Source organism: Gopherus flavomarginatus, chromosome 4 (genome assembly GCF_025201925.1).
Source record: "Gopherus flavomarginatus isolate rGopFla2 chromosome 4, rGopFla2.mat.asm, whole genome shotgun sequence".
In the NCBI taxonomy this organism is placed as follows: domain Eukaryota; kingdom Metazoa; phylum Chordata; order Testudines; family Testudinidae; genus Gopherus; species Gopherus flavomarginatus.
This window is the reverse complement of record NC_066620.1, coordinates 202,006,182-202,018,453: the sequence shown is the minus strand read 5'-3', so window position 1 is coordinate 202,018,453 and position 12,272 is coordinate 202,006,182. Positions and strand designations below refer to the sequence as shown.

At 37.6% G+C, this 12,272-nt stretch overlaps 1 protein-coding gene across 2 annotated transcripts in view; it reads left to right on the top strand.

Annotated features, from left to right (window-relative positions):
• CD2AP (CD2 associated protein) overlaps positions 1-12,272 on the top strand; it is a 146,159-nt gene that overhangs the window by 115,057 nt on the left and 18,830 nt on the right. For both annotated transcript variants that reach the window (XM_050950763.1, XM_050950764.1), the window contains exons 10-13: positions 666-702; positions 1,235-1,297; positions 4,914-5,073; positions 8,402-8,544. In XM_050950763.1, the coding sequence (XP_050806720.1) occupies positions 666-702; positions 1,235-1,297; positions 4,914-5,073; positions 8,402-8,544 (403 nt within the window). The remainder of the gene's footprint in view (positions 1-665; positions 703-1,234; positions 1,298-4,913; positions 5,074-8,401; positions 8,545-12,272) is intronic.

Here is a 12,272-nt window from a genome sequence, read left to right as displayed (position 1 = left end):
AAACAGGAAGCTTTTTCAACATTCTTTCTCAGTATTTAATCTGCTTGATTTAATTTGTACCTTTCTCTCTGCTGGTGCATAAGCAGATGTCATTTTAGGTTAAGTTTTTCGAGTCCCCAGGCTGTGATATTTAGGGTGCAAACACTCCAGGGAATATTTATTAGCTTTCCCCACCTAAAAAAACCCTTTTATTGGAACTCAAGAAACAATGAAAATATTTATTTGATCTTCTTTTTTAAAAAACATAATTTTTGTAAAAACTAAATCTTTGGCCAGTTTTCATCTGATTCTTTTAATATTGCCTGGTACAATATAGGTTTATTAGTATTGCCCTACAGTTATAGTTGTTAAAATGAGTAAGTAAATTACTTTGGCACTATAAAATGCATAATTTCATTTGTTTTAATTTTTGGCTGTCTGTCCAAGAAGGATTTTCTGTAATTTCTTGAGTAGTGGAATGGGACTCAGGAGACCTGCTGAGAGACCTTTGATAAGGCACTTCATTGCTCCGTGCCTCAGTTCCCCATTTGTAAAATGGGAATGGTACTGAACTTCTTTATAAACTGCTTTGAGGTCTACTGATGAAAAGTGCTATGAATTTGCATGTAAGCTGATAAGCAGATGCCTGTCTTTTTAGATATATTGATTCTTTATCCTCTTTGCAGAAGCCAAAGAAGCCACCACCTCCTGTTAAAAGTCCAGGTATGTAAAAGGTGCATGCTGATAAATGTACTGAAAAACTTTGAGCATTAAAAGGAACAAAAGTCACTGCTCTGGAAGCTTCATAAATGTAATGAGAGTTTAGAAACAAGTCATTTTATTCAGTCGTGAAGGCAAGGTTTTCTAATTTTAGTGTATCTGTGTAAAGACGTAGGTTATGCTCCACATTCATGGTAATGTGGTATGGCAAGAGTTTAAGATGACTTTCCAAACTCAAAAGTAGCTTTGCGTTTCTGAGTAATGCAGCAACCCCAAATTCATGCCAGTGATGCTATGTATCCTGCTATGTATTTTGTTTGACACATCTGACAGAACCTTGTTCTGAATCTTAGTTTAGAAATATTTTAATACTTCCTCACATCTTTGAGTTTAAATGAATGGTTATACGCTATATTACGATCCTTGGCTAAAAGGAACAGTATAAATACAAATAATCATAGGTTATATTTTTAGTGAATGACTAGGATAATTATAGTTGCTTGAGAAATGTATCCGGTTTTGTTTTTATATTCAGCTCCTAAGCCTGAACTTCCAATAGGAGAGAAGAAGTTTCTTTCTTCTAGAACTGAAGAAAAAGGTGAGACCAGTTTTCTTCACCTTGAAATTAAACTGAGATCATGTAAAAGAACTAAACAATATTTAGTTACTTTAAGTAAATAAAATACCTGTATGGGAAAAGTTGTTATTTATTGTTGTTTGCTATCATAATTGTTTCTAAAACTATGCAAGTATGTTAAGGTTTTTAGATTAATGTGTGTCTGCATTTAAATCTACGTATTGTACATTATGATAACATTTAATTGCTTTTGCTGAGTCATTTCCTTAGTCTTGACATTGCAGTCAGTATGACAGTTTATAATGACCTACTTGCAGTTTTCATAATTTGCTTAAATGCAATTTTGTAATAAATGTGGTGATGTAATTCTGTATAACAATGGACATTTATTAAAATAAATATTTTCGAAAAGTCAGTTACTGCGCTTATAGAGAATGTTTCACCAGACATGTGAATGGCTTCAATTGAAAGTTTTGTTTGGAAAAAACGCCAAAAGTGTATCTACAACATTGTACTAATGTTATTAATTTGTAGAGGAGATATTGTGATTCTAGACTTTTAAAAGTGAAAATCTCCTATCCTAAACCATTTAGTCTTCGTGCAGATTTTGTCTTTCAGTATTTCCATTTTCACTAATTCTAGAGAAGTTTGCTAATTTACTCACACTACATTTCACGACTTGAAAGCCTCAGAACTGTCTCTTAAAAAATTTTTTTTTTTAATGTTCTGAACCAAATGTAATGTTCCTAAAATGCTCCTCTTTGTATTTAGAAAAATTGAACAAGGAACTAACGATCCATACAGAATTTGCTTTTATTATGATAAAGAGAGAACTTCTGACAAATGGCCATTTCTTTCTCTAAGTTTATCCGCTTCATAGGACTTGAAAGAAAAAATGCTATTGTTATAACAGTTTGGCCATATTATATAAAGATACTTTGTAATGCAGCCAATGAACCTTGGCCATAGAATGTGTTCAGGACAACATTTTCAAATGCATGATTAAGAGTAAGCCAGCTCCATTTGAGTTTTGGCCTTTCTGCACAAATTTTGAATAACCTGCTATGTAAACTACATATATTCTGTAGTGAGCCATCTTGCATCTGAATATTATTAGAGAACAAATTTATTTTTTTATTCTTTGGACCACATTCTTCCTTTTCCAACTAATTGAAGTCAGTAGTTAGACCAAATTCAGCCCTGGTTGTCAATTTGGCTGCTAAAATAAACCTGGAAAAATGAATACTTTGTTTTGATTCTGTTTAAGTTAATACTGTTGTTAACACTATTAAATTAAACAAACTAGTAGCTGCAGAATAATAGGCCAAGAAGCAAATTATATGTAACATCAAATTCTGGGAAAATGTGCATTTTTAAAAATGGAAAGTGAAATGCAGAGCTGTGCCTTTCTGTTGAACTTTCTAAAATGAGTGAAATTCTAAGGCCTTTGTTATGCTGGAGTTCAGACTAGATTATCATAATGGTCCCTTCTAGCCTTAAAACCTGTAAAGATAAATAGTAATGGTGTTTTGCTTTAAATAAACTTCCATTTTTATATTTGCATTTTCTACCTCTCTTGAAAACATGTACAAATACTGCTAATCATTGTAATAAAATATTAAATTGCAGCAGAACTAGTCCTGTTAAAATTATTAGCTAATATTAATATGAAATTATAAACCTTATGAGACTAATTAGGCTGTTATAGCCCAAGTCTGTCCTTAATTGGTTAGCTACTCTTTTATATAAGCAGTATTTTTATACAACTATTGAAAGGACGTTTAATGACATTGGTTACATTTACTAAGAGCAAAAAGTTATCAGTATGGTATTTTCCTTTCCATTATGTAGCATTAACTTTTAGCCAACTTTTAGCCCATGTCTACACTGCTATTTTTAGCAGTGTAGTGTTCCATGACTAGTGCCTTTCCCTGTCGCAGGGAAAGCTTCTGGCAGGGGGAGACAGTGGAAAAGTCTGACAGTGTGGAAAGGCTCTGGCAGTTCCCACTGCTTCTCCCGTGCTAGAGCCTTCCTTGCTGCAGTGAAAGCCTGTGGCAGTGAGGAGCTACTGGAGTCTTTTTCATTGTTTATTAACTCCAGAATAGTGGTTAGAGTACAGAGTGCTATAACTTTGTATGGCAAAAGTGACTGATCCCTATGGTGTGGTGATCTGTGGTTAACAAAGTATTTAGTAATGATTTTTTTTCCTTGGTGTATGACAGCCTTCATATTTAGGTTTTGTTTTGCGGAAAAAAGGTTCAAATGACAGCATTCTAAACATTAAGGAATATCACGTAATGAAAACAAAAATGTCAGAATAGTTGACTGTAATTCATATTTATTTTTTATCGAGTTTCTCTTTTAAATATAGAATTATTGATCCAGTTTGGTGACTGGTGTTGGCTGAACACAGTGTTGTAAAACTTGTGCTGTCTTTCTCCACTCGTATCACATATATTTGTAATTTTTCAAGTTTAAAATTGTTCAGCCAACCAGTATGCATAGACCAGAAAAAGACAAATCAATCAACAAGACTTTTTACACAAACTAAATCTCATAATTGTGTATTTATTATTTAGCAGCACCACGTGGCAAAATTGTGTATTGTCCCATTATATCAGTTGCTCCAACTCAGTACCAAAAAAGCAGTGCTGGAGATAGGATTCCAATAAATTGAGCCTTTTCACTGATTTACTGGTATACTTCATATCTTTGAATTCTAGTGTCTCAGGCCTTCAGAATTTGCAATAAGTCAGTATTTATAGTAGATTCTGTCATAGGTGGTATCTCACCTAAACACTTCAGTCTTCTATATGTTTATCCTCACACGTCCCTGTTAAGGTACTACTGTTACTAAGTGCTACTATCCCCATTTTATAGCTGGGGAACTGAGGCACAGAGAAGCTAAGTGACTTGCCAAAGGTCACACGGAGTCTGTGGCACAGCAGGGAATTGAACCTGAGTCTCCCAAATCTTAGGCTAGTACCTTTCCTCAGATTTATATATAGGATTTGAATTTCTGACCACTTGCATATTAAGCAAGAACTGTTCCTCTGCTCTACCAAACCACTGTGATTTAGCCTTGTGCAGTGAATTGAGAACTCTTAACTTTAATCCTGTATATAGGTTTCAACAAGTGACTTAAGGTGTGTCTAAACTGCATTCATGGGGTTTGAATACAGCTCCTGTAGACATACCTGAGCTAGCTTTAATCTAGCTTGGTCAGGTGCTGATTGCAGTGAAGCTCAGCAGCACAGGCTTCAGTGTATGCTGTACAAGCCTGTCTAGAACCCTGGGTAATTACTCGGCTTGCAATCCTGTGCTGAAGCCTGCGATGCAGTGGCTTCGCTACCACAGGTACCCGAGCTAGCGAGGTTAAAACTAGCTCGAGTATCTCTGCACTGTCACTGAAGAAGTTGCGTTAAGTGTTTATGCTAACCATATTTATTGTGTCCAGGTGTATAGTTTGTATGTTTAGATAAAAGTAAAAAGTGGAAATGTGCATGTCTCAAAGTGATGCGGCATCTAATCTTCAGGGAAATCATTTCTGATAGCGGCCATTATGATGAAATGCCAAAGTGTCCTAGATAAATTACTCTGATGTATCTAAAAATGTTTTTGTGCCTTATTTTGTAAGATGAAAAAGCAGCTCTGGATCAGAAGCCTTCTAAGCCAGTAGCTCCCCAAGTACCACCCAAAAAGCCTGTTCCTCCAGGCAAGGCTACTAATGTATTTAAAGCTGGGCTTCTGCATCCAAAACGACCAGATAAACCAGTCTTACCATCATCTGTGTCCAAGTGAGTATATTTTTATTTAATTTTAATCCAGTATAGTAAATAGATTTTGTTGGTTTACGCTTGCATGTGCTTCATTGCTAAACTATTAAACCTTAATTAATATGAAGGTGAAAATGTTATAAGGATACACAGTGCCCTATACTTATCTGTGCTTCATAAATTTTCAGGGTCGTGATCAGCTTTTCCTTTTGTTAATTTTCTAATTGTCAAGTGACATTTTACTTGAATCAGATAAGAAGGAACCTTGCACCGTGACCTGTATTCTGTGTGGGAATTGTGGACCTCTCAATCATTAAACTGCAGTGCAAGTTTTAAAGCTGCTGCATTCTGTGTAAGTTATGACCACAGAAAATGAGGCACTGGTGGTGTTCTGTACTGTGCTGGGTAGAGGAGCCTGTAGGCATTACACTTAAGAAATTAATTACCACATTGGAGAAGCCACACATCACTATGTAAATGACCGAATTTCTCACTTAAGTATTGTCAGTATAACTCCCCACTCCTGGAGCGCGCCCTTGCTGTTGAAGTCATTGTCCTGTAGAAAAGTAGTGGCCATTGGGAACATGTGAGTGAGGTCATATAAGGATCTGAAACGTCAAGATTCCTCTGTTCTTTTCAGCTGCCTGAGTGGATTTGATTTCTCTCTGTCTTCCCTTCATAGTTCATATTATAGCAGAGTAACAGCAACCACTATTGCTGAAGTTGCATATCAGCCTCTATTCTAATCCTGATTTCTAACCACTAGTATTAAAGTTTAATTTAGCTTCTATTCTGATCCCCTGATTTTAGTCACTGACAACTTTCTGAAGTTTTATTTTTCCAGACTGAAATTTTTCCATGCCTGGTCTCTGCCTGATGAGGTGACTTTTTTTTGTCAGTTTGAATAAAAACAAATCAGCTCTTTTTGCAATGTAAGGAGAATGTGAGAAAAAACACTGTCCCATTGTAACCAAACCAGAAAGTCTTGTGATCTTTTTCTGAACAACTTTAAGTCTTGCAGAAGATGGGCTATCTCCTGCCTCTCTTCTGAAGATACATCTACACTTATGGTGGCATGCGGAATACAGACACTGCACAGCCAACTAGCACGGGTATAAATAACAGTGTAGATAGTGAGGCACAGCTTAGGCAAGTAAAGTGCCCTAAGATGTATATACCCTACATAGCTGTGTGCATGCCCCAAGCAGTGCCTCCCATGTCTACACTGCTATTTTAGCAGTGTAGTGTTCCATGACTAGTGCCTTTCCCTGTCGCAGGGAAAGCTTCTGGCAGGGGGAGACAGTGGAAAAGTCTCTGACAGTGTGGAAAGGCTCTGGCAGTTCCCACTGCTTTTCCCGTGCTAGAGCCTTCCTTGCTGCAGTGAAAGCCTGTGGCAGTGAGGAGCTACTGGAGTCTTTTCCACCCATCAGAGAATTTCACTGCCACATGTGGTTACACAGCATAGTGACAAGCGTGAGCTCAGCCTGCTTTCATTATGACTTGTAGCTGCTGTGTCGTGTCTGTACTCAACATGCCACTGTAAAAATAGATAAGGCACAAGATGCCTGGGACAGATCACTCTTCCTTGGTATCTAACCATACTTTGCGTTATTCATGCACTATTGCCATTTTCTTTGCACATTAGGGGAACTGATGCTCAGTTCAGGACAGCAGTCCTGCAGTCATTGTTTAACTAGTTCTCTTCAAACCTGACTCCTCACAGTAGCAGTTAATCTCTCAAGAATGGAAATCTTGAAGAGAGGTTACTAGCCGGTTTTAATAATTGGATCTTTGAGTAGATTGTCGGTGTAGATCCCCATTCACCATCCTTCTGTGCTGTAGGTTCTAAATGGAAGAAACTAACAGATGTGTAGGCCACAGCTCTGTACATAACCTCACACTGAAGGTTTGATTCTGTGAGACTGCATGTAGAGGTTCCAATGAAAACAACAAGGAGTCCGGTGGCACCTTAAAGACTAACAAATTTATTTGGGCATAAGCTTTCGTGGGTAAAAAACCTCATTTCTGCATAATGCAGATGCATCTGAAGAAGTGAGGTTTTTTTACCCACGAAAGCTTATGCCCAAATAAATCTGTTAGTCTTTAAGGTGCCACCGGACTCCTTGTTTTTGTGGATACAGACTAACATGGCTACCCCCTGATACTAGGTTCCCAATGGTTACTACTTTGAGCGCTCTGGCTTTCATGCAGCAGATGCATGTGCAATCCAAGAGTGCAGTTCTATACTATTAATCTCCAGAGGGCCACCCATTCTTGGCTAGATATTGACTTAATATTTCAGCAGACTTCAAGCTTTATTGTTTTATAGGTAGAGAAGTATAAAACAGAAATGTTTTTCAATTTGGGTAACAGTTGGTATTGGTCAGAATTCCAAAGGTGATGTATATGTATGACAAATAATAAATTGTGGCTAGAAAATTTTAACATTCTTATGACTGAAAACACCCACAGCTTCTCAGTATTTGACACTATCCCGAGTGGATGGGAGAAGAGAAGGCAACCCTGCTGCAGTAATAATCCCCATATAGAGAAATGGGGAAATTAGTATTACACATTTTAGAGGAAAGGGAACTAGTAACCAACGTATAACCTGTCAAACTGTTCAATTCACACGGCTTCCTAAGCAGAGTAACTTTTACCTTCAGCTGCAAGATGCAGCTGGAAGAGCTGCAAAGGAATGGCTCATCTGTTTACTTTTGGTTCTAGGATGCAGGAAAATCTAGGAGTCTTTCACTATCAGAACAGTAATAAAGGGTGTAGAGAGATTATCCAATGTTAGAATAAGGACTATCTATACAGGATATTTTAACAAAATGTAACCACCCATTCTAGTCCATTAAGAATGTTTTTAATGGAAAAATAAAAAGAGGGTAACGGACCCTTCATACCTCACCTCTGAATGTTTCTGAAGTGCAGATATTGTTGAAGGTAGTGTTCAGCTTTCTTGTCTTTTGTTTTGTTGCATTGTACTATAGCATTTTTATGCAAAGGGTTAGATTTGTTCATACAGTGTGCCTGAGCGGTGATAAAATATTACCAAATGATATCTTGAAGTATGTATGTGGAACTTCCACTGAAAGCCCTGCACATATCTGGAGGGCAGATTTCTGGCCCTAAGAGTCCTAACAGAAGTGAATATGTTTATGAATAGCACAATATTGATTTTATTTGTCTGTCTTGGTGTGAGAGCCAGTCTGTGAAATAATGTTCAAATCTAAATTCTTAAAGAACAGGAAACACTGACATTTTCCTCTCTGATTTTAACTCTTAATATGTTTTTGAATTATGACTGGTTTCAAATTCAGACTGCCTGTTTATTTCTTTACAGATCTAATGGGGAAGTGGTTTCCCTTCGACCAAAATCTGAAATTGAGCCACTAATAAAACCAAAGTTAGATTCTGAACATTTACCGCTTAGACCAAAATCAGTGGAGGTAGATTCAGTTGCAGTAAAGAGCTCTAAAGAACCAGGTAAGATGAAAAACAAATGAGAATACTGGAGGAGCTTTTCTGAGCCTCTTCTGTTTAGACTGGGATACCCTCCTGGTATTAGAATAAACTTTTATTGGAGTACACACGTTAATATTTAGTGCAAGAGCAGTTACACGTGTTAGGTAGGGAATACAATTTTTTAAATAGTTACTGCTGATAACTCTTTTGTGTAACTGGGAAAAATAATGTATAGTATTTGTCAGGCTAATATGCATAGAACTGATAAGGCTTTACTTCGTATTGGGTTAGCTAGAAAAAATGAACACTTGTATAATGGCTTCCTTTTTTCAATTAAAAGGATATTTTTGTCATTGCCTGACCTCCCCGACCTTTATAAAAAGATTCCTTTTTTCTTTCTATTTTCTGTGCACCTTCCTGCTGTTTTTGCACATAGAATAACTTTTTTAATAAACCTATTTAAATATTTTTACTACTGCTCATAACATTCATTTATAGTTTTTTGGAGTCTAGTTGACAACTTTTGTGGCTAGCTCCCTCATTAGCGCTTTACAATTTTAAATTTGAGTATTTTATGCTCATGAAAATGAACTAACTTTTGCTAGATGCACCTTGATCTTAATCTGACATCTCACTTACAGTTCTATCCCGGTCTAATGAGAACTTTAAGTATTGCCTAGAACCAACAACTTTCTGGACAGATGCTATGCAAGCTCTTCCCACATAACTGCTGCTAATATAGTCCTTCCTTGTCAATATCATCACTGTGATCTCAATCCTGCGTGTGCCTCCTATTCAGAGGTTGCCTGTTCTGTTAAACTGGATGGTGACTTTTGTGATCTTGTGCAAACCTTCATGAGGGGGACTAGTTTTGAGAACACACAATTCTTCTGTACATCTGACTTATACCAATTTTTAACACTGGCCTCTAAATGTGAAATTTTCTAGTGCATTAAACCCATGTGGTCTCAACCCAGGGTGACATATTGGACATGACCCTTTAGAGATGTGTAACAGAAATAATTACTCCATTTCCAAAATGTGCAACTTCTCACCCATATTGCACTGAACTAAAGTGTGGGGTAGAGAATGTTCAATTTTGGACTACAAGTTTAAGGGTCATTTTCTCCTGGCTCTACAGGCTATATGTGGGAGCTTTCTTTACTGAAAAGGGGAGGCTTCCAGTTTCCCGTTAGGATGTGCAGCACTTGCTTCTGCGCCTGCTGGATTCTGAGATGTGACTTTGAAATCATGACTTTTTTATAGAAAAGATAGTTCCAGTATTTTTAGTGGATTACTTATATTAGTCAGTCATTCTCCCTCTGAACGTTGAACAGTTGAACTTAGTCTATAATAAGGCACCCTAAGAATATTGCAAGTAATACCCACAAAAATACTTAATATGTTCCAAATTATTTCTAAAATAGTTTTTTCTATGTTGAGTGTGCTGCATATAGAGAATAGATGATGTGGCATTGCTTAAAAGTTTTATTTGGATTGGGACAGTGAAGTGACTTAATCAGTATCTGGTTAAGATTGGGACTTCGATAAGCGTAAACTGAACAAAGGTTTTTTTCAGGCAAGAATGAATTAATGTTAGTAGGTTGAGAGATGAAATAACTGAGATACTAGCCCCTTTGCTTTAAAAGTGTGCGTGAAACCTGTTCTCAGGTTCCCTGTTTGGGCGTTGAATTAGGTCTTGTGCTGTTCCTACGTGGTCAGGTAGCAGGTGTGGTCAACATCATATCTTCCTGTCATCTTTAGGCAAGGAGAATGTGATGCTTTTGTTCAGACGTAGACCTTCCCTACAGTTATCTTTGCCTTTGTCACTCTGAGACTAGAATAATTCACTGCACCCAGTCAGGTCCTGTACACTGATGCCATTGGCTGTGTATTAGATGTAGCTTTAAGGTTTTGACATAGGACCTTGTAGGTCAGCAGAGGCACTCCAGCTTACAGTGCCCTGATTTCAGAGAGAGGCCGTTGGTGTAGGATCCCCTCCATGACGGATCTTCAAAATACTCCCCATCTTACTGGTACATCAGGGCAGGTGTTTGATGACTTTCAGTGAGCACTGCAAGGCTCATGCATTTTGTGGGGTTTTAGGGAAGAGAGTGAACTGATGATGATTTGGAGAAAGTGGCTGTTGAATGTTAGTGATTTGTGGTTAGGGTTGATAATGGTGAGACATGCCTTTTTATTTCATGGATGTTTATTATTTAGTGTGGGTGCATGTTTCCCTTGAGAGAGAACTAAAAGTGTAGTTTTGGGTGGCTGGCTTTGTGCCATCATGGTTCTTTTATGTGGGGTTTCATTTTTCACTTTCTGTGCATATTTGAGCTTGCTTGGAAGACTGGGTGCAGATTGATTATGCATTCAAAGTGCTGATGACATTGAATCTGTCCTTTCCTTTCATCCATCTAATAGGGAGCAATTATCTTTCTCCGTGTATGGTAGTGATTGGAGCTCTGATAAGAGTGGGCTGGCTGCAGCCAGGTGAAACAGAGGTCGTCCTGTTATGTTTGGGGAAGCAATTGGACAATATGGCAAAGATTGTCACCCATTGATTGAAGGTGCGTCCCCGTCTTGTGTCAGCTGAGCATTCACTTTGCAAATCCTGTCAGACTCCTTGCCATTGTTAGGCAGCTATATAACAGAATTGAGCAGAATGGCTTTACTTCCTCCCATGTGGGAAGGACGTTGTAACCCTTTTTCTAAGGCCTGGACTATGTTACTGGCCTCCAGGATTCTGTTGCTTGAAGTTTAGGCAATTCCAATGCACCCTGTGGGGATCTGCCTGTGGATACTGAAGTTGGGGCAGAAAATGGTGAGCACATGACACCAGCGCTCTGGGATTTGTATTGGTTGCCTGTTGGTTTCTGGACGGAGTTTAAGAAGTTGATTCTGATCTATAAAACCCAAATAGGATGGGTGATGGGATTTGGGCAAGGATCTGTGGATTTTTATTTGGCACAACTAGTTTTGTGGGAGCTGAAGAAATTCTAGTTTTTGTGGACTGCAGAGAGATTGTTTGCTGTTGCTAATTTTATCTCGATATCCTTAATTATCTATCAAGGCTACGCACAGCCTGGAGTGTAGGCATTTTGTGCTTACATATTGAAATCAAAGCACAAGATTTTTTTAGTTTAATTGCATATTTTGAAAAAGAATAGAGTAAAAACATAATTTGAAAGACTTCTCCTAGGTAGTATTAAATCACCAGTGTCTCATATGAAATACGCATTCAAAAGTGATATTGCATCAGCCTGAAATGAAGGTAGGCCCCAATCCTTCAGCTGCCTCACTATGAATTCAGGGCAACTGCTTGCATGGAGTCAGTTGCAAGATCAGGATCTTATATTGTAAATGCACATACACTGATTCTTAAGGCTTGTCAGTTTTACCTAAGATAAATAGATATGGTTAACTCAAAGTTTGGTATGTCCCCTTAAAGATCTTATATGTAGATGTGTTAGCCGTATGCCAAATCGCAAAACAATGTGATAAATTTATTAGGTACCTTGGTTTGATCCACATCATTTGCTTTCTACCTACTGAACCCTGTGGAAATACCTCTAACACTGTAAATTTCTGAGCAACTTCAAAAAGCTGCCAAAAAATAATAATAAATAAATAAATAATGAAGTGCCACAAACTGTTTGCACATTTCAGAGGAGGAGAATTTTCTCACCAGGGGAGAAATACTCCCTTTCTGAAACCCCACAACAGGCAAGATTCACCTCTGCACC